Source organism: Haliotis rufescens, unplaced genomic scaffold (genome assembly GCF_023055435.1).
Source record: "Haliotis rufescens isolate VD_foot unplaced genomic scaffold, xgHalRufe1.0.p SCAF_15, whole genome shotgun sequence".
NCBI classification, from domain to species: Eukaryota; Metazoa; Mollusca; class Gastropoda; order Lepetellida; family Haliotidae; genus Haliotis; species Haliotis rufescens.
Window position 1 is genome coordinate 13,237,074 of NW_025963835.1, and position 23,823 is coordinate 13,260,896.

Here is a 23,823-nt window from a genome sequence, read left to right on the forward strand (position 1 = left end):
GGCGTTGGGTGTTCTGACAAATACAAATTGTTCTCGTCTCCTTGGTTTCGAGAAAACACTCGTATACGTTATAGTCTGACTAGACACTTATATTTTCTCTAATAACAAAATTCCCACATCCCCAGTATACTGAATGATTGGTCTAAGCTACCAGTTACATATTCGGTCTTCCTGAGCTGCAAACAGGGAAGTCACAATAGATAACAGAAAGGGGATTCCTGTGTTTAACAGGTTGAGACTGAAACCTAAATTATTAATGCGCTTGGTGCTGAGAACATACAAACTATACTGAGACTAGTAGATCTGCCTTTAGGACCAAGTTCATTACTGACACTAACACTTCAGTGGGGAATATGATGCTCCTAGGTTCTGATTTCAAAAGAGAGAAATCTCCTATGAACGCATTGTATTTCCATGACTGATTTGACTTGTGGACAACTTGGAGGCTGGAACAGACGTTGTTGACGGCGCATCATGTTACGTGTTTCGTCGCTCTTAGCAATCCTCCTCATTTTCACTGCTGCGCAAGGTTAGTTTTAATATTTTACTATCGTCCTAAGCCCTGTGTGTATACGTTAAATAGATTTTGATAAAATGTGTACTAACTGTAATGAGAAAGGTTCTTTCAATATTTGGTGTTTTTTACTTGTCTTGTTTGTTAATCCCTAGACAACAATTGACCAACGAAGGGTAACTTTGATTTGTTATTTCAGATGACATGTGCTTTCATTTAAAAACAAATGTCCTGAACCTTTTAAGACAGATGAAACTAATGCTATGGTCACCACGTTTAGCAACATATGCCCCCTTGATCAAAGAATGAAGTTTTTCCTTAAGTGTATTATGCTCTACAGTGGTGTACAGAATTGAAAGCTGAAATGTTTTCACATATCTGTACTTATATTCTTTACGATGCAATAATTCAAGCACTTTCTTTGTGTTTTGGGGAATCCACATTGTATTAATTCCACTTCTCTCAAATCATTTCTGTGAACATAAGTTATTTTCTTAATTGCATTAATTATGTTTAATCTTTGCGTGGATTTGGCAGATTTCTTTCTCAGTTAACAACATATGATATATATTGATTTAAGCAGCCGTGCGGCTGAGCATACACAAGAATACACTGACTATAAGATTGAACTATGTGTGAAACGTTTCAAATCTGCACTGGCCTCGGCAGGCGAGTAGTGTCATGAAATTAGTATCTGACAGTGTGGACATATCTGAACTGCATTCAATTCGTGATTGTTTAGAAGACCGTATGGCAATTGTGTGTAGTGAACATGGGAAACTAACTGCATTCAATTATTCTGATGAACATTTGCTTGCAAAATTTGACGAGATTGAATCCAGACATTTTGATTTCATTAAATCCGTGAGTGATAAACTGTGTAAACTTGAATTTGGTTTGAGTGAACGGAAATTCGCTGACAACAAATCATGTCAATCTGTAAAGACTGTCATCAAAAATGTCGAATGTGTCAAAATTGTAGGAGACCGAAATTGCTGCTACAGCCGAAGCTGCAGCATTAAAGACTAAATTGAAATTTCTTGAAGTTGAAAATCAAATGAGAGCTGAGCTTGAAAGGTGTCAGACAGAAATGAAATTATCTATGGCTATGGCACAATTAGAAGCTGTAGAGAAATTAGAAAGTGAAGCGAATGAGGATTCTATTCGTTCTCCTGCTTTATGTCCGGATGGACAAAGCATGTTTGTACAAGATTATGTTGACACAGTTCAGGTTGAAAATCCTACACAAAGTGAAATTAAAGCTCCACATTAGTCATGTGCCACAAGTGACATTGTTAAAGACACTCAAAACTTTCCTTTTCAAGCAAAACGTTCCGCTCAGAGAATCTCAGAATGAAGATTTAATCAAAGCCTTAGCAAATCAGATAACATTGGGCGTTTACCTCGACCAGAGCCAGGAACTTTCTCTTGGGACCCTCTAATGTACCCACAATGGAAAAGTGCATTCAATGTCCTCATAGGGAGACGAGATATTCCTGAAGGTGAAAAAATCTATTATTTGCAACGTTATCTTGACGGACAAGCCAAAGATGTTGTCAAGGGATTTTTCCCTTTATTGTCAGCGGATGCATTCAGTGAGGCGATCAAATTGCTTGATGAACGTTTTGGAAACTATTTCATAATTGGAGGTGCGTTTCGTGACCGTCTAGATTCATGGCCGAAACTACCAACAAGGGATGGTTATGCATGACGTAAGTTTGCAGACTTTCTCAGACAGTGTGAAACAGCAATGTCAAGCGTCAGATCACTTGACATCCTAAATGATGAAAGTGGAAATCGTAAGCTTATTCAGAAGCTACCTGATTGGCTCCTCAATTGTTTGAGACGTAAAGTCGCCGAATATAGGGAACAGACATCAGAGTTTCCTAAATGCTCAAGATTTGTGACTTTCATTGCTGAGGAACAGAAATAATGTGTGATCCTGTCACTTCTGTTCCCTTGGAATTGAAACATGAGAACAAGCCCCGGAATACTTGTGCATCGTCACAGCATCCGACAGCTAAACGACCACATGTTACAGTGTTCGACACAAATCTGAAAGATTCATCTCTGAGCACTGCCACAGATAAATTAGACACGAAATCAAATGTCAAATTTGAAACTTGCCGTTTCTGTAAAGGTCTACACAAGCTTGATGATTATGAGACATTGTTGTCTAAAGTCAAAGTTTTGTCGGAACAGGCTAACATGTAAGACTTTTTCACATCTTCATGCTACTATGTTACATGGTGATCTATCTAAACTTTCTGAGGAGTCAAAACTGAAAAGTATTAACCATCTCAGTAATGAAAGCAATTTTGTGGATAAGTGCTCCATGTTTTTACCCGTGTGGGTAACTCATTCCGATAATCCGTCAAATGAACTGTTGACATATGCATTGCTGGATACACAATCCGATGCGACTTTTGTGTTAAAAGACTTGTGTAACAAACTTGGTGTCATGGGTACACCAGCCAATAAGGACCAAATTCCGACCCCTGACAAAGTGCAAGTATGGTCACACTTACGACAGCTGTGTGATGTATTGAAGCCAACATATGATGTTGACATCAGTCTATTGATAGGCTATAATTGCCCACAAGCACTCATACCTCGTGAGGTTATCGCACCAGTTCAGGAAGGTCAACCATATGGACAACGTACCGACCTATGATTGGGTGTGGTCGGTCTCCTTCATCAAACACAAATTGAGAACTCCGATTCAATTGGCATCAGTCACAGAGTGATGTCATGTGAAATTCCGCTCAAGCTACGTCCGCCATCCGAAATTCATCTATCTCACAGAACATCTGTGAAGGAGCAGTTTGTTCCAAATGATGTGATCTGCATGTTCTCTGTAGACTTTAATGAGAAAGACTGCAATGCTTCCAACATCTCTCACGATGATAGGATATTCATGAAACAGATGGAAGAAGGCATTCATGTAGCAGAAGGACATTTTGAAATGCCGCTTCCATTCAAGGCTGGAACTCCAGAGCTTCCAGATAACAAGAGGATGGCATTTCAAAGACTTGATGGACTAAAATCACGTTTCCGTAGAAATCCAAAGTTCCACAGTGTCTAGTCCGCCTTCATAAATGTCATGATTAAAGCTAGAAATGCAGAAGAAGTTCCTGTAGGTGAACTACATGCACGTGCCATCACTATTTGATAGGTATTCATAGACAAATATTCATGATACAGTTGGAGTCGTGGGTTGGACGCTGCTTTTAGCAGAAGTTTCTAATGATTATTGAAAGAGCTTTGTCACTTATATTTACGTGAGACATATAACAATTGCATACATGAATGCATGTATGCAATTGTTGTTAAAGATAATGCTCTACTGTTAATCCTCCACCTATGATATTTATTCTGTGCCGTGTTCTTCATTCAGTCTTGCGTGACAACGGTATAAGGATCTATACCGAAACGTCGCCTTTACAATAATTAAAGAAGTTGTGTTCCATAAATGTTGTCGGCTTTCCGTCAACTACTAAGTTATGCCTATCAACAAAATTTATGTTTTTTTAATGTTGAACTTTAGTAATATTTGTTACATATATAATTACCTGTGGCCACTTTTCTGAACGTACCCTGTATACTTCCGCGTTGCAAGAGAGCGCCGTTTTAAAAAAAAGCGTTGTTGCCGTCATGGTAGAATGCAGATAACTCTTTATTTTTACATTTTAAACCACTCGCTAAAGCGCTCGTTTCCAAATTACAATAAGAGGTATCTATCCTACAGTGGGACTACATTAAATTTTAAAACAGTAGTTTTACCTCCTAAATAATCACAACATTATTACCCGAGTTGACAAGTCGTTGTTTTTTTAGCTCTGGACAATTGAGAAACGATAATTGTACAACTGACCCAACATGTGACTGCAGATAATTTGCAGTCATTGAGTATATTTTTCTGTGTCCTTGCTGATATGTTTTTTATGGATTTTCTTTTGGAAATGGAAGGTGAATTGAACTTTCATATTGACAGTCATGATTACGTCCAGGTGGTAATGGCGACAGTTCACATGACACAGGGCGGTTCAACCACAGTTATATATTACAGTTATATTTGATGCAGGTATGTCTACCCCTTCAAAGGAAAGACATTATTCAGAAAGCAGTGATACTCATACAGCTAAAATGCTACAGGGCGTTTGTGACTATCTCAACAAAGTTACAAATTCGAAGGCAGATGAACAAACCTAGATTGTGTTGGCGGCCAAAGAAGATCTGAAGTTGTCATTTGACAATAAGCTTGTTGAACAAGAAAAACGCCTAATAAGCAAGATATGAAATGGACATGGGATCTGAGTTGTCCAGACAAGTCAGGACGACTGAAGATCTCATAATTCAGTCGAGCGTAAATGAAGGCCAATCAACAGTGTTGATGCTAATGCTCCACGTAAAAACGTGGTTGTGAATGTTCCCGAGACTCCTGGTGTAAATGTAGCTACAAAGTTATGTCAGTGGTGAGAGTTGGCTTAAAACACAAATCAGAGCTTTTGAAAAAGTTTGAAAGACTGGAAGTGAAAAAAAGACGAAAAAACGGTATCATTGTACGTACGTGTGATATATATTTCAAAAGGCATGTAAAAGACAAGAATGTTTAAGTTATTGATCATATTTTGTTTTTTCTAAGATTACCTGATATCAGCTGGTTCAACATATGAGTGAAACAATGAAAACGTTTTTATTTAAAAGGATCAAGGTTGGTTTAGTGATATTCGGCATTTTATGAAAATAAGAACGTTATGGCTTTTTCATTAATGTGTGTATTACCTAATATGTTTTACATTCATCACATAAAGTCGATCTTTCTTACGCAACTTTAGGTTTAATTACCACTTCAGACAGGATTAATCAATCCCTGAATTGCTTTATATCCCCTTGATCCGCTCTCCGACTACACACATGTCCAAGTTTAGGAAGAAACGCTGCTCATCACAGTTGTCGTGGTGCAGTCCTTGTGAAGCAGGAGAAAGGACTGAGGGATTAAATGTTGAGTTGTGCCATGGGATATTGATGTGTGACATGTACCATGGATTGTTACAAACTATTTAATTTGGTTGCGCCACAAACAACACTCGTAAGTGTATTTGTCTTTTGTACAAATGAACTGAACTTCAAAATGTGTTGTATAGTGGTGAGTAGACGATAGTACAGAACATTTACTATCGATAGCAGTTTTAGGTTCAGTTTGTGTCCGATATTAAAGTTTATACTGTTGAAATGTTATGTCATAATGGAATAATGAACTGTCTTGGAGTGTCAAATGTGTGTTTTCCATTCATGCCAGAAACTGCCTTGCATTGTCAGTCAAAGTTAAGGAAACAATTGACCTATCGGGACCTGTCAGCCAAACCTGATGATTGACTCTTCAGAGAGTCCAACATGATTCGTGAAAGGGCAGTGACAGCGTTACACCACGATCTGTCGATACCGACAATGACGATGATCTGATGGGTCGCAAAACGCTTGAGTGCATGTCTTCCCCATCCGTCGAATAGGTGTAACAGCCATGCATTGCAACCTGAGTTGTCGGCTGCAGCGGATACCCTGTCTCAAGTGACATTGTTACACTAACTGAATAATGCATTGAGCGTCAATATTTCAATTATCATTGAAAATAGACTTAATAAGCATCAAGGGCCGATTGAAAAACTCAATTTGAATGCAACTACCATCAAAGCTGAATTATATATGACAACAGAGCCTCTCTTAAATCGATTTAATCAGCTGGAAAACAGAAAACTTTAACAAGCCTGCAGTCGGCGAAACGACCTTATCTCTCATGGCCTGAAATACAACAACGCCGACAACTGTGAAATGCTGGTTCGAAAATTCATAACCACTGAAAGTCCCAGAGACAGTTGTAAAGTAGTAAGTGACGAAGAGATTGCTTGTTCACGTGTGAAAATTCCTCTGGAAGGGCGAAACCCATCGTCGTGTGCTTTACAAGAGACAAAAGATAGGGTGAAGCAGTACAAGGTAAATCCCACGGGATGAGTGATGATCAGTTGTCTGGGAACTCAGGGAGTTCGGGAAAGAAGGTTGGCGAGTTTACCCATGGCCAGCAAGGCAAATTCTTGAGGGACAAATTGCTTGAGAAATTCCAGTTTAATAACAACACCACACAGACATCTCTCTACCAGGAGCCTCTGTCGGGATAAATAATAAATACTGTAATTGAATATTAATGGATATTACTTAGAAACTGCTGATTTCGTTAATATTTTGAGGGGAATCGATATTGTATTGTATGAAACCTTGGGTTGATAAGGATAAGAACACTATAGCAGTATCGGAAGAGGAAAGGTGGAGGGGTGGGGGCAAAACGGGATTCAGGGGGGTTGCTTGCTTATGTTTCTCCTTGCAAACTTGACTGTGTCAGTGGAAATATAAAGATGTTCTGTGTTCATGGGGGCGGTTTAACGGGATGTTCATGTGGGATGGACACTTATGATCCTCTACACAAATACACAGCGACATTTAAACAATATGAATATGTGTTTGTTATTGGTGATCTTTATTCTTTGACTGCTGACAACCCTGACCATATATTTACAGGAATCGTTATCTGTAGATGAACATTTGCCATCACTGGATGCCTATATCCTCGGTGACGGTGATGAGGACAAACCTTTCTTTAAAATAATAAATATTGTGATCAACGACGTATTTCACGTGACACAGCTGTTTCGTGAAACGTACCAGATAGGAATTGTTAATGGTCGCCTTGGCAGTGATAAAAATATTGGAATTGTTACATTTTGTAATAAACGTGGAAATAGATTAATACGCTATCGCTGGTATAGAAATGTTTCCATGTTGTGATCCAAGTAGAAGCTTTATTATTAATATCATATTGAAACAATGGTTAGTGTCACTAATTTACTCTTCTCGAACAGCGAACACCTGGTTTTATCAAAATATGATAATGATTCATAATCGCATGCTTATGATATAGTCGGAATCGTACAATGGGGTCTGATTTTAGAAGACTTCTCATAAGTGTTGAAAGGGTTTCTTCTCTTTTATTTATATATGGGAGCCAATTGTGTATTAATAAACCTGCGCCAAAACTTGAACTTTAAGCGAAAGTACACAAGAGAAAGCAATCCTATTTCACATTATCTCCTGGACCAGTTTCGTTCCGTGAGCATTCCCTTGGTTTTGAAGCAAATACAACATTGTGACAAGAGTATGTAGATTCAACCTATTTAAAATCAGGTTTTCGTGCTTGCTACTGTTACAAAAGGATGTGTGGGACTCATGGTGAACCCAAGATTTCAGAAGGGTGATGGGCAGAAACAGCAGTTTCAGCTGCAAACATCATTTTCTCACACTTTTTCTGGCATAATAAGTGACTTAGATTTCTTTTTGTTTGCAAAACAGCCATAAAAGGTGAAAAAGCGTGATAAAATGACTGTAAAATATTATCAATATTGCAGGTGTTCCCATGGTTGTGTACACAAATGGAGCCAATAAAGTGATCAAAGACTTGGTAACTTTAGGGGTTGACGCTGAAGAATGTACAAGTATAGTGTATGAAGTGAAGGCATGTCAGGACCATGGTCTCAGCCTCCTGGACTCCGCCGGTGCAGAGCTGGTTGAGTTTTTGATTGGTGGCTGGTACAATGATAGATCCAGACTAGTAATCAGGCCAACAAGTGGGTATAGGGAAGTTGGTACGGGTTCCATCCTTCACTGTGACGAATACAGGTAATTATTTGCATTCATGTATTTAATGGATTTTGTATTTTGTATAAATATATTAAATGTCGAATAACTGGAACAGTCTTTACAAGCAGGAGACCCTTTGTCACCCAGAAAACATTAAACATTAAATTAGCCTTGTCACTATGATAATAAAGGCATTTACTGCATTTCCGATTTGATGACTTTGTTTGTCTGAGAAAATCGAAAGTCACTTTTTCTACTTAACTGAGAACTGAAGTGAAGTTCCAGTTTAATATCATCACTCTTGGTCACCAGAACATTTCTATTTGGCTGCCTTATTTTGAAAGTTATATGCAGTTCCGGTTTAAATATATTGACCTTCAATGTCAGCCAATCATATGCGAGGATTTGGTGGAAAGTGGTGTGTCCCTTTGACATTAGAACCTACTTTTTTTAGCTGGGTATAGGTTAGCATCACTGCTTTATAACTGCTTTGATTGTTTGTAAATTCAATTATAATTTCGGTCATGTTCGAAAACATGATCACTTTTACCTTAACCATATGTGAAGGGCCATAAAAACAATTGAACTTACGCCTCAATCCTAGAGATCTGTACAAAGTGTCAAGTACAATAATTACCACATACACAGTATTAAGCTTCAATGTCATCCAGTCATTTGTCAGAAAACAATTCAAGGGACAATACCAACAAGATTATCAGAAGTTATAACCGCGTGGGCGACAAAATGTTAACAACAACCTTAAACAACCCCCATTACTATAACACTCTAACAGTTTCACCCAGTTACAAATTGTGTTTCAGAGAGAAGACAAAATGCATGGCGAATGATTTCTGAAATATAGTCATCATATTATCTTCTCTCATTACAGATGGTTCTGGGCATTTTGGGGCAATGGAAGTATTTGGTATGGAAAAGGTAAAACGATTGGAAGTGACAAAGTCTTTGATGTAACCGACCCGACAGGTGTCTCTGTCAAAAGATTTGGCTTGAAGGGCTTCAATGGAAGTCCTCATCGCATCCGTCTAGGTAAGGTGTTAATTGTTTTACACATGGCGTTTCATCAGTTGTATTTTCCGAGACAGCAGTTTGCAAGGTAAATAGAACACTATTGACAAAGATAAAGTGGTTTGCATTTTTGTTTTTTATTGCTGATTCAGGAGAAACCTGCACAGGAGGATTTCTCAGAGTCTCTGGCAAGTGGAGCGACGGTCTCATAAAGGACACATTCACAGACTACCTAATCTGCGCGAGGTGGTGTTTTCTACACCCAAACTGTGGAATGTTCAGCTACATGGAAATTCAGGGAAGATGTGCATTGTTCGACAGGACAACCTCGTCTTTCATGCTGACTTCCGAGTCTGACTGGAAATCATGGAAAATGCTGTACTGCAATGCTTAAATTCAGATCTGCTTACTGTTGTTTCAAACATGTTGTCATTTACTGGAAAATTTCAGTGATATATATCTGAAAGTTAATTTCAATTTGATTATGAAAATGATCCTTTGCACAGCAGATGTTAATTGTGGTTAGACCAGTTCTACTTCACCGACACATTTTACCTCCTGCCGTATTTGTTTTCACCTGATGTGTTTCGTGTCTACGAAAAATCGATCATCACCTGTCTGCTTCTTTAGGTAAACAGGATCCCAATTAAACCAACATACAAAACAGGATTGACCGTTTCCTACCATTTCACAAAGATAGATATCTATATAGATAACTATTTTTGTTTGATATGCAAAATCACGTACATGTTATGTGAAGCTATTGCTATTTAACGTTATGATATGGCAACACATAGATGTTTTACTATATAAATCTGTTCCCGAAAAGGCTCGATATATTTTCACTTGACATGCTGTCTGTTCTGAAGAATAATGTGTTGTAGGTAAATACAATTGTTTGAATTGGTTCTGACTTTCAGCACTGAATGTTTTTCAAAAACATTCTAGGCCCAGGCCCCTTCACCCATGTCTACCGGAATACTGACGCAGCAGCATTGCAATAGTACGACTCCTACTGCTACCTGGAATTTCGGTAGCAAGTTATTTCTCGGTACGTTGTATGACCTTCAGGTTCAACCTATATCCTAGCTTTGGTGTTGAGTTGAGGAGGCGTGTTTTATTGGGGTAGCGCAAATGATGATACATTGACTCATGGATCACCTCTCTTAACCCTTGAGTTATTTCTCTTGTGATTGATGTCATTTCTACAGATATAAACAAGCAGTGACAAACGGTTTCGTATCACGGAATATTTCCTTGAGAAAGTTTTCAAGGACGGAAATATTTACTTCACATATTCAAGGAAACAAGAAGGCGGGGATGGAAAGCAAATATAATTGTGAACAAACTGTTTCTAAATGGTAGGCGAAATTACCCCGAGGAAGAACCTTTCGTATTCATGATCCCTAAAGTGGAAGAACAATCATTCCAGAGACAAGCCTGTGCAAACGCATAGATCTGAGGGGAGACAACCAGACAAATTGAGAAGACAAGATGAGCCGGACAAGAACAGAGATTAGCCATGCGACGGATGTCAGTTACCGAGTCACACTATTTACAGAGGCAGAAGCACTCTCAGACGAACACCATGTGATTTGCTGATTCAGTAACATTTAAGGATTAGTTTAACTTCCTCCATATCAGTGTCTGTCATCTAAAAACCAGATTATTAGTAAAGGCATTTTGTGAGTTCTTGGTTAAATAGACGATTTTGATTGTGTCAGTATCCCTGGTTTTGAAGTTTATTGTCTGAAGAAAAGTCAGTCACAAACAGGAACTCTAGCTGAATACTTCTTTGGCAATTAGAAGGAGTATTAACACACATTTTCTTAAAGTTAACTCGAACACAGATGAAGTTCTCATGTTTGAAACATCAAAGAATGTATTTAATCTCCAGTGTCAAGAAGTTTGGATGGGTTGTTTGTTGTTTTTACTCCGCACTCGGCAATATTCCAGCAATATGACGGTGGTCTGTAAATAATCGTGTCTGGACCAGACAATTCAGTGATTAATAGCATGAGCATCGATCCACGCAATTGGGGTCAATGACATGCTTCAACCAAGTCAACGAGCCTGACCAACCGATCCCGTTAGTCGCCTCTTTCGACAAGCAATGTCGCCTTTTTTCCGCAAGCATGGGTTGCTGAAGACCTATTCTACCCTGTGAGTTATCTTCCGTTGGGAGCCGTTATAGTTATCCCAACTCCCACAAACGTCGAAGAAAAAGATTTGAAGGTAAGGTCCATAGGTGACAAAATCCTACTCACTAAGCATGGGTGTTCCATTAATATATGGAGAATCCGGATCGGATGTTTTCAGCAGACAAGGGGTCGCGAACGAACTGACAAAATGCAGCCGTATCGATCTACATCGCAATGAACGCCAGGGATTTTATTTTGCACAGTGTTGTTACTGTCGATCTACACCTCAGGTATGACCATTGGAAACAACGCAAGCTACGTGTGTTCTGATCTGAGTTTGTTTGAGACCATAATGAACTTTCATATATGTGAGTACAATCAGACCCCTTTGTTTACTTTGAAAAAAAAGACTACTCTCGAGACAGTTGTATGTGCAATCCATGTGCAGGTATTCTTATATATCTGTCAGGAGACATAGAGTTAAAACCTCGGCCATTAAATAAATATATAGAAATTAGCAATATTTTAGCAAATAAACGATTCGGAGGATAAACTAACAAACGAGATCAGTTCAATGAGGAACGGCATTCCGTTGTTACGTGGTGACATCACAGTTCCTGAAAAACAACAAGGAGACCAAAGAAGAAAATAACATCATGAGGTTAGATATTGATGCTGTTAATGATAATGTTGATGGGATCCATAATGGTTTCGATGCTATTGATTCACGCATTGAGGATCTTGAGAGGTGTAACAGAAGGAACAACATTATTATCTATGGTATCCCTGAGAGTGCAAACGAATCTTATTCTTTTCGCAAAAATAAACCATTGGATGTTCTGAACTCTGCCAGAACTGATGAAATTTAACTTTTAACACTGAGGGTTATCGAGAGGGCACACAGGATGCGACGCATGTCGTCCGATAAACCACGCCCAGTTATTGCAAAAATGGTTCATTGGGACGATAAAATGAAGACTCCGAACTTGAGGTTGAGTCCAGAGGTTACGGTATAGCTAACGACCCGACGATGAGACAAGAAATACAACAATGCAAAGAGAAAGACCCAAGCAAACATTATTTCTATGAAGGTGGTAAACTGTCGTCTGTTCCTGTACGTGATACGTACACTTCACCTGTAAATCCAGAGGTGACTCGACCCGAGTCACGTGACGGAAACAACCCACGTCGGACCGACAGAGGTAACACGGGCAGGGTTGGGAGACCGACACAGAAGAGAAAGGAGTGTGGCCAGGGCCCGGATATACAGGGGGCGTCGTCTGAACCTACTTGTGGTATCATTAATGCTGAAAAACTGAAACGTCATATAAATATCTTGGTGTAATATTTCGAAGTACATTATCATGAAACAGACATATGTGTAATGCAGCAATCCAAGCTAAAATGCTGTTGCTTGGACTTTTACATTTATACAAACGTTTGAACATTTTCGCGACTGTGCTTATGAACCTTTCTTCATCATGTTTGACACAAAAATAGCTCCTAATCTTTCCTATGTTTCGGAAATATGGGGTTTTGCGGTGGCTAAGGAATTTGAATCCGTACATCTATACGCATGCAAAAGATTTCTTGGTGTTTAACACACTACTTCTAACCTAATGGTTTATGGTGAATGTGGTCGCATGCCTTTGCATATCACAATATAAAAATCATAAGGTATTGGTTAGAATTACAAAAATACCAGTAAGTAGATTGCCATAAAAATGTTATGACATGATTCTATTGTATGGAAAGAATGGAGATAAAAATTGGGAATACAATGTTAAATGTCTACTGTGTAATTGTGGGTATGGTTACATCTGGGACAACCAATGTTTCGTAGAGAATCATGCCATGTTCATATCGAAAATAAGGCAGACGCTTTTTGAGTTGTACTTTCAAACATCGAGGTCTACTGTAGATGTTTCTAGCAAATGCGAATATTATAGTTATATTTTAAAATGCAAATATGCGCAGGAAATGATTTACCTGATGTAAATATAAGACAATGCAGAATATCATTAACACAATTGAGAGGCAGCTCACATAGGTTAATGGATGAAGTTTGCAGGCACAAACAAATACCAAAATGTTTAAGATTATGAAGACAATGTTTTTTAAATGTTGTCGAAGATGAATTTCACTTTTTACTTGTATGTTGTAAATATGATAATTTCAGGAAAAAATATATTCAACAAAAATACTATGTACATCCAAATAAATACAGGTTTATCTCTTTAATATCACATGTGAGCATAACGACTATACGAAATCCATCCCACTTTATATATCATGCCATGTTATTAAGAAATGAATCCTTGTAACATTTCTAACTGCTTCCACATTGTCATGTATTCTGTTCTATGGGCCTGTGGCCTTACAGTTATATGTGAATAAACTGATTGAATTGACTTATTCTACTGCGGATCTTGACGGGTCCTTGCAAGTAGGTAGAGATTATGCATACATGGTGTCTCGTATACACGGCCTGAAGGATCTACGTACTCCACTGATGAAACCTTCGCTAAAATTAGTTCAGAATATATAAAAGAAATATTATCAAAGTATACCAGATAATATTCGTAATTGGTGATATACTCTCGCACTGGCAATCTGTACGTACATGTAGCTAGTGATCATGGTAAATACTATCATTAATGATAATATGACACCCTAGGACAGCGGAGTACTAAATTCGGTCAAAACAAGGGACAAAATCATGTCGTGTGTTAAAACACATCTTCCCGAGGCAAGTGAGTTAACTGACTATAAAAGTCCAGTTTCCACCCTGGCCAAACTAGTCTGGTATTATGGAGTTACATTTTGGCTGGACTAACGAGTCTATGGATAGTCCAATCAATTCCAGCCTAGTTCGGAAACTGGACTTTTAAAGTCAGTTAACTCTCTTGCCTCAGGAAGGTTGTTAAAACAAAGCACCAAGACTTAATAATGTAATCAATGAGTATATTGCATGCACTATTAATATGTTTGTCAATATATATAATGTTATATACGAAATAACCGTTTGAGCACTTATATTGAAATAAATAACATTCTATTCGAAGCTCAAGTAGGTTTCAGAACAGAAAAGGATACCCAACTACCGATCACATTTGTACTCTATTCAATCTTTCTGAATTATTGGGGCGGTCGGGTAGCCTGGTGGTTAAAGCGTTCGCTCGTCACGCCGAAGACCCGGGTTCGATTCCCGACATGGGTACAATGTGTGAAGCCCATTTCTGGTGTCCCCCGCCGTGATATTGCTGGAATATTGCTAAAAGCGGCGTAAAACCATACTCACTCACTCACTCACTCTGAATTATTGAAAATAAGACAAAAAGAAATTACATAGTTCCTTTATTGTCTTTCAAGAAACATTCAACACCGTTAAGGGCTCAGTCTCTGTGAAAACTATACTACTCAAAGTTTGCTAAGGATCACATCTTTAATGCAACATGAAATTATGATGTGTGTGTGAGTTTGGTTTTACGCCGCTTTTAACAGTATTCCAATTATATCATGGCGTATCAGCTTAATGTGGGAGGAAAGCCCGAAGTGATGCATGTCTCAGACGTTTACCACTTCGGCGAAACCCACGAGCAGGGGTAAGGTACTGACAGAAATTATGATGTGAAGTCATCTTGGAATAAAACTCGGTACATAATGATTGGGTGACCACTCTGAAGCCACAAACTACGAAGGTAAAGGCATGTACACCATATGCCCCCTCAACGTACTCGACGTCGTGTGAGAGTCGGGGAATAAGCCAGATGCGTGGGGATGCTTGGAACTGGGGCAACACAACGTCACGTTGCTGACGTCCTTAATGTGAGTCAAAGCGTGGTCTGCAGGGCATGGTATCGATACCAGCTACCCAGCGACATGGAGGTGGTCGTGAACGTTCCACCATACAGCGAGATGTCATAATCTTGTGACGTCAACCACGCTCAGAATGAAGTGCGCCACTGGAACTAAACATTTGACTTGTTCCGTGAATTGAAGATTTGTTGGTTGCTGTCATGTTTACTTTGTTATGGCAGTCCCACCTTACCGGTCGATTACGTGTTGCTTTGTCATTTTCATCAACACATCCCAATCATTTTCGTCCAATTAAACATCTAACTGCACGATTTTGTCCATGGATTTTTGTCATTGGGAATATTATTTCCATATTCGGAAAATGTGACCCTCAGCATTCTTTGAGTAGAAAACTTCAGATGGTGTAACTGGGGAATGCTTCAAGGTCATATTTAACATCTACCAGAATATAGAATCATGTGTTTCTTGTGTGTAAATTTGGTGTGAGATTCTTGTGTGAACTCTTCAAAACTGCATCCTTGTGATTACAATAACCGTCTAGAAAACTTGAAAGCTGTTTTTGCATTGTTATAAGGCTGTTGTCCCACGGTCCTACTGATTTCCGAAATATGTTAAATACATGTCATATCTATATGAGCTTCAAATCAATTTGTCGAAGACAAAGATAATGATATTCAGCGGGACTAAAACGGGGTGTGATCCTTCACAATTGGTAATAATATCACAGATAATGGGGATTCTTATCAATACCTTGACGTCACTTTGCAGAAAACTAAACTAGTGTGAGTGAGTGAGATGATATTTAACGTCACATCGGCAGTATCTCAGCCATATAGTGACAAGAACAAACTTAAACCGAAATACCTGTCACAAAGGACAATAAAACATTAGAATGATATCACAGAAAACTAAACTAAATAATTTACAAAGACTACGACAATTCTGATTGGCGCATTGTACACAAACTTATTTTATACTTTTTATAATGTGTATAAAAGCTGAGCAACCATCAAACGTATTGGACATGTTTTACACAGTACAATGCCATTGATACAATCATAAAAGCAACAATACACTTTCTATAATCATTATAAATCTCTGCTAAATGCAGTGTTCGATGTAAGATCAATGAGCATAAATTTATGAAACACAAACAAATATTGATGACATACATAAAGTGAGCGTATACTACTCTTCTGGAAGCACCCGCTACAAACACAACTAAAGAGGCACATTTCAATCATAAAATGTACTGAAATCAATCTTCGTAGTGCGAAAAGTAGAAGAAACTCCACAAATGCAGGTGTGGTATATTGCTCGCTCAACATTACATATTTACAATAATTGTGATATCTATACATAAAACCACGAATAATATTTCTAATTAATGCAATTATGAGTCACAATTTTCCAAAATGAACGGTTGGGTCAAAATTATTGACCATACAAAGTGGCGTGCGTGCGTGCGTGGCTGCTACTCAGGACTAATGCAAGTTTTAAAGTTTATCATGCCGCAGTTTAATGTGGATAAGCCACTCGGACAAAACTTATACTGATTCGAAAGAGACCAGTCTTTGTTTTCTTTGATCTATTCACTCGACCGCGGAGGCGGTTCCGGAATGAACAGTTGTCTTTGTAAATATAAACAAATCAATAACTGTTTCGCGTAAGAGACACCTTGTTTATGAGGCAGTCCCATAGCAAGTAATGTTTTATGCAGGCATAGGTCACATTACACAAAAAGGAATAAACATAACAAACCTATCCCATAGAGGCATCGCATGTGAAAGACAGATTGTGCTAAAGCTTCGAACGATGAAAGGCGAATTATCTGACGATACAAGAGACATCTAGACAGATACACGAAAGTTCCAGATCGATATGGATAATATGAAAAGCCAGCAGTAAACAACACCTCGATTAAGACGCAATTGATGAAGAAATTGATGGTATTGAAGTTAACTCTGCATCAAAAGACAAAAGATAAGATCCCACAATAGGTGGATCTTGTGAATAGATCTCACGATAAGTTCAAGGTAGTATTGACAAACTGGAACAAAACAGAATGTGATGCTGAATTACACAGATAGCGATTCGATACGTATACGTAGTAAGTTGTGTGTGACGACGCCTGTGAATACACGCATCGATGCTGATGCTGTTGCTGGTGATTCATGCGTAGAAAATAACATTGTAAACAGTCATGGGACTGGTGCAGCACAGTCCAGACATTCACGGCTTTCCATTGCTCGTTTAACGCGATAGATAAGAGGTATTACAGAACCATAAATTTAACCCTATGAGAGAATATAATGAAAACGCAAGTTAAGTAATATAACCCTGAACCAACAGTCTACCCGAGCCCAGAAACAGGGCCCTGTCTCCCCTAGACAGAGCAACACCACACCACAGCATCTCACCATGACGACAGCAGTGACAATAACCGTGAACTGTTTTTTCCGTCCAGCATTGGGCCCAACTCTGCAATTGAACATCTGAATTTCTATGTGAAGTTGAAACACTAATTGGAAATTCATGACTGGTTCGAACAACTGTCCAAGATTTTGTTTCTTTTACGAAAAGACATTGCTAATGTACCCAATTTTAATGACACACAAATACATGTACTGTCGGACGAAATAATTTTTTTAGCTTTTTTTTAGGGCAAAGCTGAACGAATGGGGTCTGAATATTTCTGAGAATGTTAGCGTGAAAAGTGTAGTTGTACGTGTGCAAGATATATGCATGGGAAAGTATGTGTCTGATTGGAATGAACGGTTATGCAAGCCTGGCGGAAGAACGGGTGGTAACAAATTACGTATGTATAGAATGTTTAAAGATGGGTATGGATGTGAAAGTTATGTAAGTATGTATATGCCTCGTTCTTACTGCTCTGTCGTCTCCAAATTTAGATCAGGTACTGCTCCTCTGAAGTTGGAAACAGGCAGATATACGAATATGAATGTGAATGAAAGAGTGCGTTTTCAGTGTAAGGAAAGTATTGAAGATGAATTTCATGTATTACTTGATTGCCCTGTGTACGATGATTTGCGTGAAAGTTTATACGAAAAGGTGAGTTTTAGCTATCCCAACTTTCTAGAGTTATGCAATACGGATAAACTTATTGTACTTTTTAAATATTATGTATATTTTACAGCCAAAACCTGCTTTTTAATTCTCCAACGAAGAACAAATATTTTATATGGCTAGTTACGGGGAGTATATTTTCATACCCCTTTTACACCAATATATTTATGCTGTACACACTGTGATACATTTTAAGTCTCTCGTAACCCTTAACGGGTGGCTCACTTTTATGTCCTTTTATATGTATTTATGTAATTATTTCTGTGAGGTGAGACTCAAATAAACAATCTATACATACACATACATACATACATACATACATACATACATACATACATACATACATACATACATACATACATACATACATACATACATACATACATACATACATACATACTTTCTGTCTGTATTTTTGGGAGCAAGATAAAGGCACCGCCCAGCATTTATTTGACAACAGACAGTGTCGTCCGTTTTGCATGACTTCATTTACCCACACTCTCACACTTGATCGGCCCAATCACTATAACGAAGTTGGTCTGATCGGTCGAAAAACGCCTCGGTCCCATTCTTTCCCTTTCCCAAATCAAATAACAAAATTTATACACCAAATGACTTATTCAACAATTTTAACAAACATTAAAAAACACATCACTAATTATTTTCATTTTTTAGTTGTGATCCCGACCTGTTATAAAGTAAGTATGAATGGGTGATGATAGGCGACTTTGCCTGAGTCGATTATGTGAGCATATGTTCATGTTTTTAAACGGATAATAAGGCAATTACTTTTTTGATTTAGTATCCTGCAGTTATTAACGTATCAGCTTGACCAGGCTGTCTTTTCAGGTATGTTTTTAAAGTAATCCAATTCATGTTTTCATGGAACTCGAGAAGCAGTTTCCTGCAGTATAACATGTGATGATTTTATGACCATATGTTACAAGTATAGACAAGTAGCAAGACATCCAAACACTACATTACATATGTGTTGTAGACATGCAAAAAGCTTAGAATTTGTCTATGGTTTAAATTGATGAAATTGGGACTACTGAAAAAGTAGATTCTATTCAGAGTCTTTATGCAGATGGACAGTGCGTTGTGCATTTTAATGGCCTCAATACAGATCATTTTACCAGTACCACTCACGGGGAAGCAGGGATGTAAATGTCGCCAATCTTATTCTCAGTCTACATCAATGATATGGCTGATGGAACACAACTTGAATTGTGGCGTAAGCTTCAATGAATCCACGTCATCATCGACATAACCCTAATCGCACCTGATGAACCTGTATGTTGAGCGTTTTGGATGTGGCGTACAGATGGTGTCACCAGTGGAGATCATCAGTTAACAAAATCAAAACCAAAAGCAGAAAATCTTATTTCAATAAATCAAAGGCCACATGTGCATAGGCACCCTGAGGGGTCAACATTGTATAAAACAAATAAGCTTACAACGATTGTCGTATTGTGCATATTTCTTGAAATATTATTAGATAATCCAAAAGTCTGTTATTATTGCATCCTGCGTTTCAATCCGCGGACGGAATTTGTGGTTGATGATGATATCGCTCATGGACTTCGGAAATATCCTCCAAAGCTTTCCTCAATAATTTGATAATGTTGACGTAATATGTTACTCCTGTGATAACAGGATCAGCAAGTTTGGTAAAACATTGCAAACCATTAGCAGCTCTTTGAATCTGTTCATGCTAATGCCTTCAATGAACCGATTCAATTGATCACAGCAATTCATTACATTATCTTTTTGTGTTCAGTGTTTAGCACAGTGTCTAAAAGATCGAATCGTAAGATTCTATTTCATGAGACACAATAGAAACATATGTCACTGAATAACACCAGAACACTATTATGGTGTATATAAAAATAGGAAGATCAGAAATCATTTATGTCACTGATTCGTCAAATTTTGGAAATATCCCGTAAATGTCTGCCATACATATATTTGAAAGTCTCAATACGGCCTTGACGGCTTCGAATTATTTTCAGGAATTGTCGAATGACACTCTTTGAAATCCTTGTAAAAAGAGCTTGCTTTATTACACCTCAAAAGTTGTAAAATGTAGACACCAAAGACTGAAACGGCTGAACTATTGACCGATAGTAAGGAAAATGATCTGGAAGTCATCCCTGCTGTCATACAGTTGTGTGGATACTCTGTATACAGTTCTATATAGGAAACATATGAGGTGGTTTCACTGGTCTAATCTATACCTATTTCAGTGGAACGAATTGGCCATTTGAAAATTATTGAATATCAGCATATCCGACAATCAATATACTTGAAGCGTATTCATCAATAAAAACTTCTAGGTCAAATATCCGTGTAATTTATCTTCAAGCCACAAAGTAATAATATTGATGTGTGATTTTGGCAGATGTCTGCCTCAATTAGTGTACTGGCGTTCTACAGAAGAATGTGGCATTGTTTGATATACCAACCAATTGACGTACTGAAATACTTATTACGGTACTCAGCTCTCGTCAGTGGAAACAGCTACACAGTTCCATGAAGGTCAGCCACACTGACAGCAGGCTGGACGGAATGGGTTTCTTTCAATTCTGTTTCCTCCTTTTCAGTTTGTGAAATTCTGCAAATGTTTGGTTGTTTGTCTGGACTAGGCAATCCAGAGATTGACATCATTGGCATTGATCCACGGGATACGATGACATGCATCAACTTAGTCAGCGAGCCTGACCACCCGATCGCGTTAGTGGCCTCTTACGACAAGCATAGTCGAATTTGCAAGCATGGGTTGCTGAAGACCTATTCTACCCCATATCCACTGGTCCTTTCTGCAAATGACAACATAACTCATTCAAAACGACATTATCTCAAAGTCAGTGTTGATTTTGTTGGTGGTTCTGTACTGCTGAACGATACAGAAATGGGTATAAAACAAGCGAAGTGCCATATCAAATCGGCCAAGACGCAGTTTTGCAAAAAGAGGGCCATCTGAACGACCACTGATTCGAGTTTTTGCGCAGTTTTTGAGAGGTGGAGCCACCCTGCATAGTAGTTCGCTTGGATGAAGTCGGCTGGCCTGAAAAGTGAAACAGAAGGTTTTCAGTTTGCTGCTGAAGACCAGTCACTTCCCAATCGAAACCGTCATTGTGTGATTTTGCATATGAAATGTAGAATATGCAATGAATATAATGAGACTGTCCAACACGTTGTCAGTAGATGCCCAGCTCTGGCACAAACACAATATCTTAAGCGAGTGGCTCGATCATTTTTTACCGTCTTCGCTATGCTTGTGGTTTTGACAGAGAGTTCCATCTATTGTATGAACCAGAAAATGTTGAGGGCGTCAAGGAAAATGATAAATACAAAATTCTTTGGAATAGGCCCGAATACAGCTTCAGACCTATCCCGGACAACAAACCTGATCTTGTCCTTTATATCATTGAATTTTCTGTCCCTTTTGACACCAGTGTGATTGACAAGATTCAGGAAAAACGTGGCAAATATGCGGACCTTTCTTTCAAAATATAACGCTTTCATACCAAGTTCCACGTGCGAATCCTCATTGTTCTCAGTGCCCTGACTGATATTGGGAGAGTACCCGGGTTTGTTGCCACGAATACTGCCCTTATACTGCATGTAGAGGGGACAAGGGCCCTGAGCTGATGATGAGCCTAGTCGGCCTGACAGTGCCAGGATCACCCAAACCCTCCTTGCTGTATTTTTTTTAATCCACTTAAATATAGCACAAACCTCAACACGTAATGTATCCTCGAAGCGCACAAGAAAGGTTTCAGTTCAATCAGTGAAGGCGAGCTTGAAAATGGAGTCTTTACTCGGCGCCAAAGATCTGGAAAGTTGGAGAAACTATAAGTTCAAGTGAAAAAGGGAAAGGAGTGATGGCTGTCATGGTTGACAGACTTTACATGTGGTACACAGAGGGTATCTTGAAATTCAGACCTGAGGGTGTGTACTGGTGTGTAGATCTTCAGTAGGTCACACAATCCATCCTGTAGACTGAAGCATCACCTAACAAGCACCTGTAGGTACGGCAGAGAAGTTTGAATGATTTTCCCTCACGCACATGATGTCAGAGTAAGCTGGAGAGTACTGAAGTAATGTGATCGTACATGTGACTGAGGGAAACTATCCTCGCAGCAGTATTGTGGATCTTCTGAAAGCTGCTTATCAGATGTGGGGAGGCACCACCACGGAGACATTCTCTACCCTGCTCATGACATGCGAGGACCAAGGTGGATTCCTTTGTAAGATACTTTCTGATGTTCCCAATGTTCCTTAATGCGCGTCTTTAATTCCTGATTTTTCTTACCCATCAAGAGGTGATGATCACATTTATGAAATGTTTAGGCAATGAAATAAACCATCTTACTAGATATATCTCCATTTGATACACAGTTTCCCACAATTGACACCAGTGTCAAGTACATCTGCTAGTTCCTCTGAACATTTGTAATTTGTAATTTTGCCATTACTTTTTCTCTCCTCAAAATGTTTCAGATTATTGTGGCATTATACCTTTCTTATCAAAATATTTACTTTGTTTAAAAAGTTAAGAATATTTTCTGGACCACTGTTACTTTAATTTTAAGATGCCATTATGGTTTCACCATACATCTGCATAAATGTAATTAAACGCATACGTTCCTTCTTTTTTCAACATTCAATAAGTTAATAAAAACACCAAATTCATCAACCTTCTGCTTCAGGAGTATCTTTATTTGGTACTGATGGTTTGTTTGCTGATTTGAATTAAGACAAGACTATATTGACGGCGTATGTAATACAATACAAATATATAGTACAACGCCAGTCTTTGTCTGAGTAACCAAGTGGGTGCACCTGCGTGTGGGAAGTCGCTTTGGACGTGGTTAAGAATCGAGTCAATGAATCTATCAGCAAGTGAGTTTGTTTCAAGTGAGCAGTTGACTTGTCTTTGTATGTGTCTGTGACGGATGGGGCAGAATATGCGCACCTTTTTGCGAACACCTGGTATCATAAAAATTTGAAAGTGATTAATAAACAAATGCTAAGAAAGCGTACAATGGACCGTTTTGAGCAGAATCTTCTTACTATGAAAATTGTTTTGTCGTATGTTTGCACATTGTTGTAGTTACTTACATTTCGAGATTATTAAAAATAACATGAATGTTTTATTGGCACACCTGTTACTGTTAAAAGGTAAACAATATAAAGACATGAATAGTACAAACAGATATAGCTCCTTTTGCACGATTGTTCCTGACTTCAAACAAATACAGTTTACTAGGTGCATCTGCGAAATACCATCATCACTGTCACAATGTTACAAAGGTTCCATACTCTGTGACAGCATTAAGTCGTGAGAACGATAGAGTATCTGGTCACACACTACAGCTTTCGTTTACAGCTATCTTACGATTACAGTATTGATGCGGCTTAAGGGAATTGGTGGTTGATATGTGTTCATTGCCTTCTATAACCTTGGGAAAACTTACGAGCATCTCGTCCTATACGACTGACACATGAACCACAGGAGGGCAGATCAAAAGAGTGCTGGAA

The 23,823-nt window shown here is 38.5% G+C and overlaps 1 protein-coding gene across 1 annotated transcript; it reads left to right on the plus strand.

The window, feature by feature from the left end:
* The first annotated feature begins 294 nt into the window (after nt 1-294).
* LOC124111300 lies at nt 295-9,636 on the plus strand. Its single transcript, XM_046470961.2, has 4 exons — nt 295-529; nt 7,972-8,242; nt 9,093-9,250; nt 9,382-9,636. Exons 1-4 carry the CDS (start codon nt 475-477, stop codon nt 9,621-9,623), a joined length of 726 nt encoding a protein of 241 aa, XP_046326917.1. The 5' UTR covers nt 295-474; the 3' UTR covers nt 9,624-9,636.
* The last annotated feature ends 14,187 nt before the right edge of the window (nt 9,637-23,823 follow it).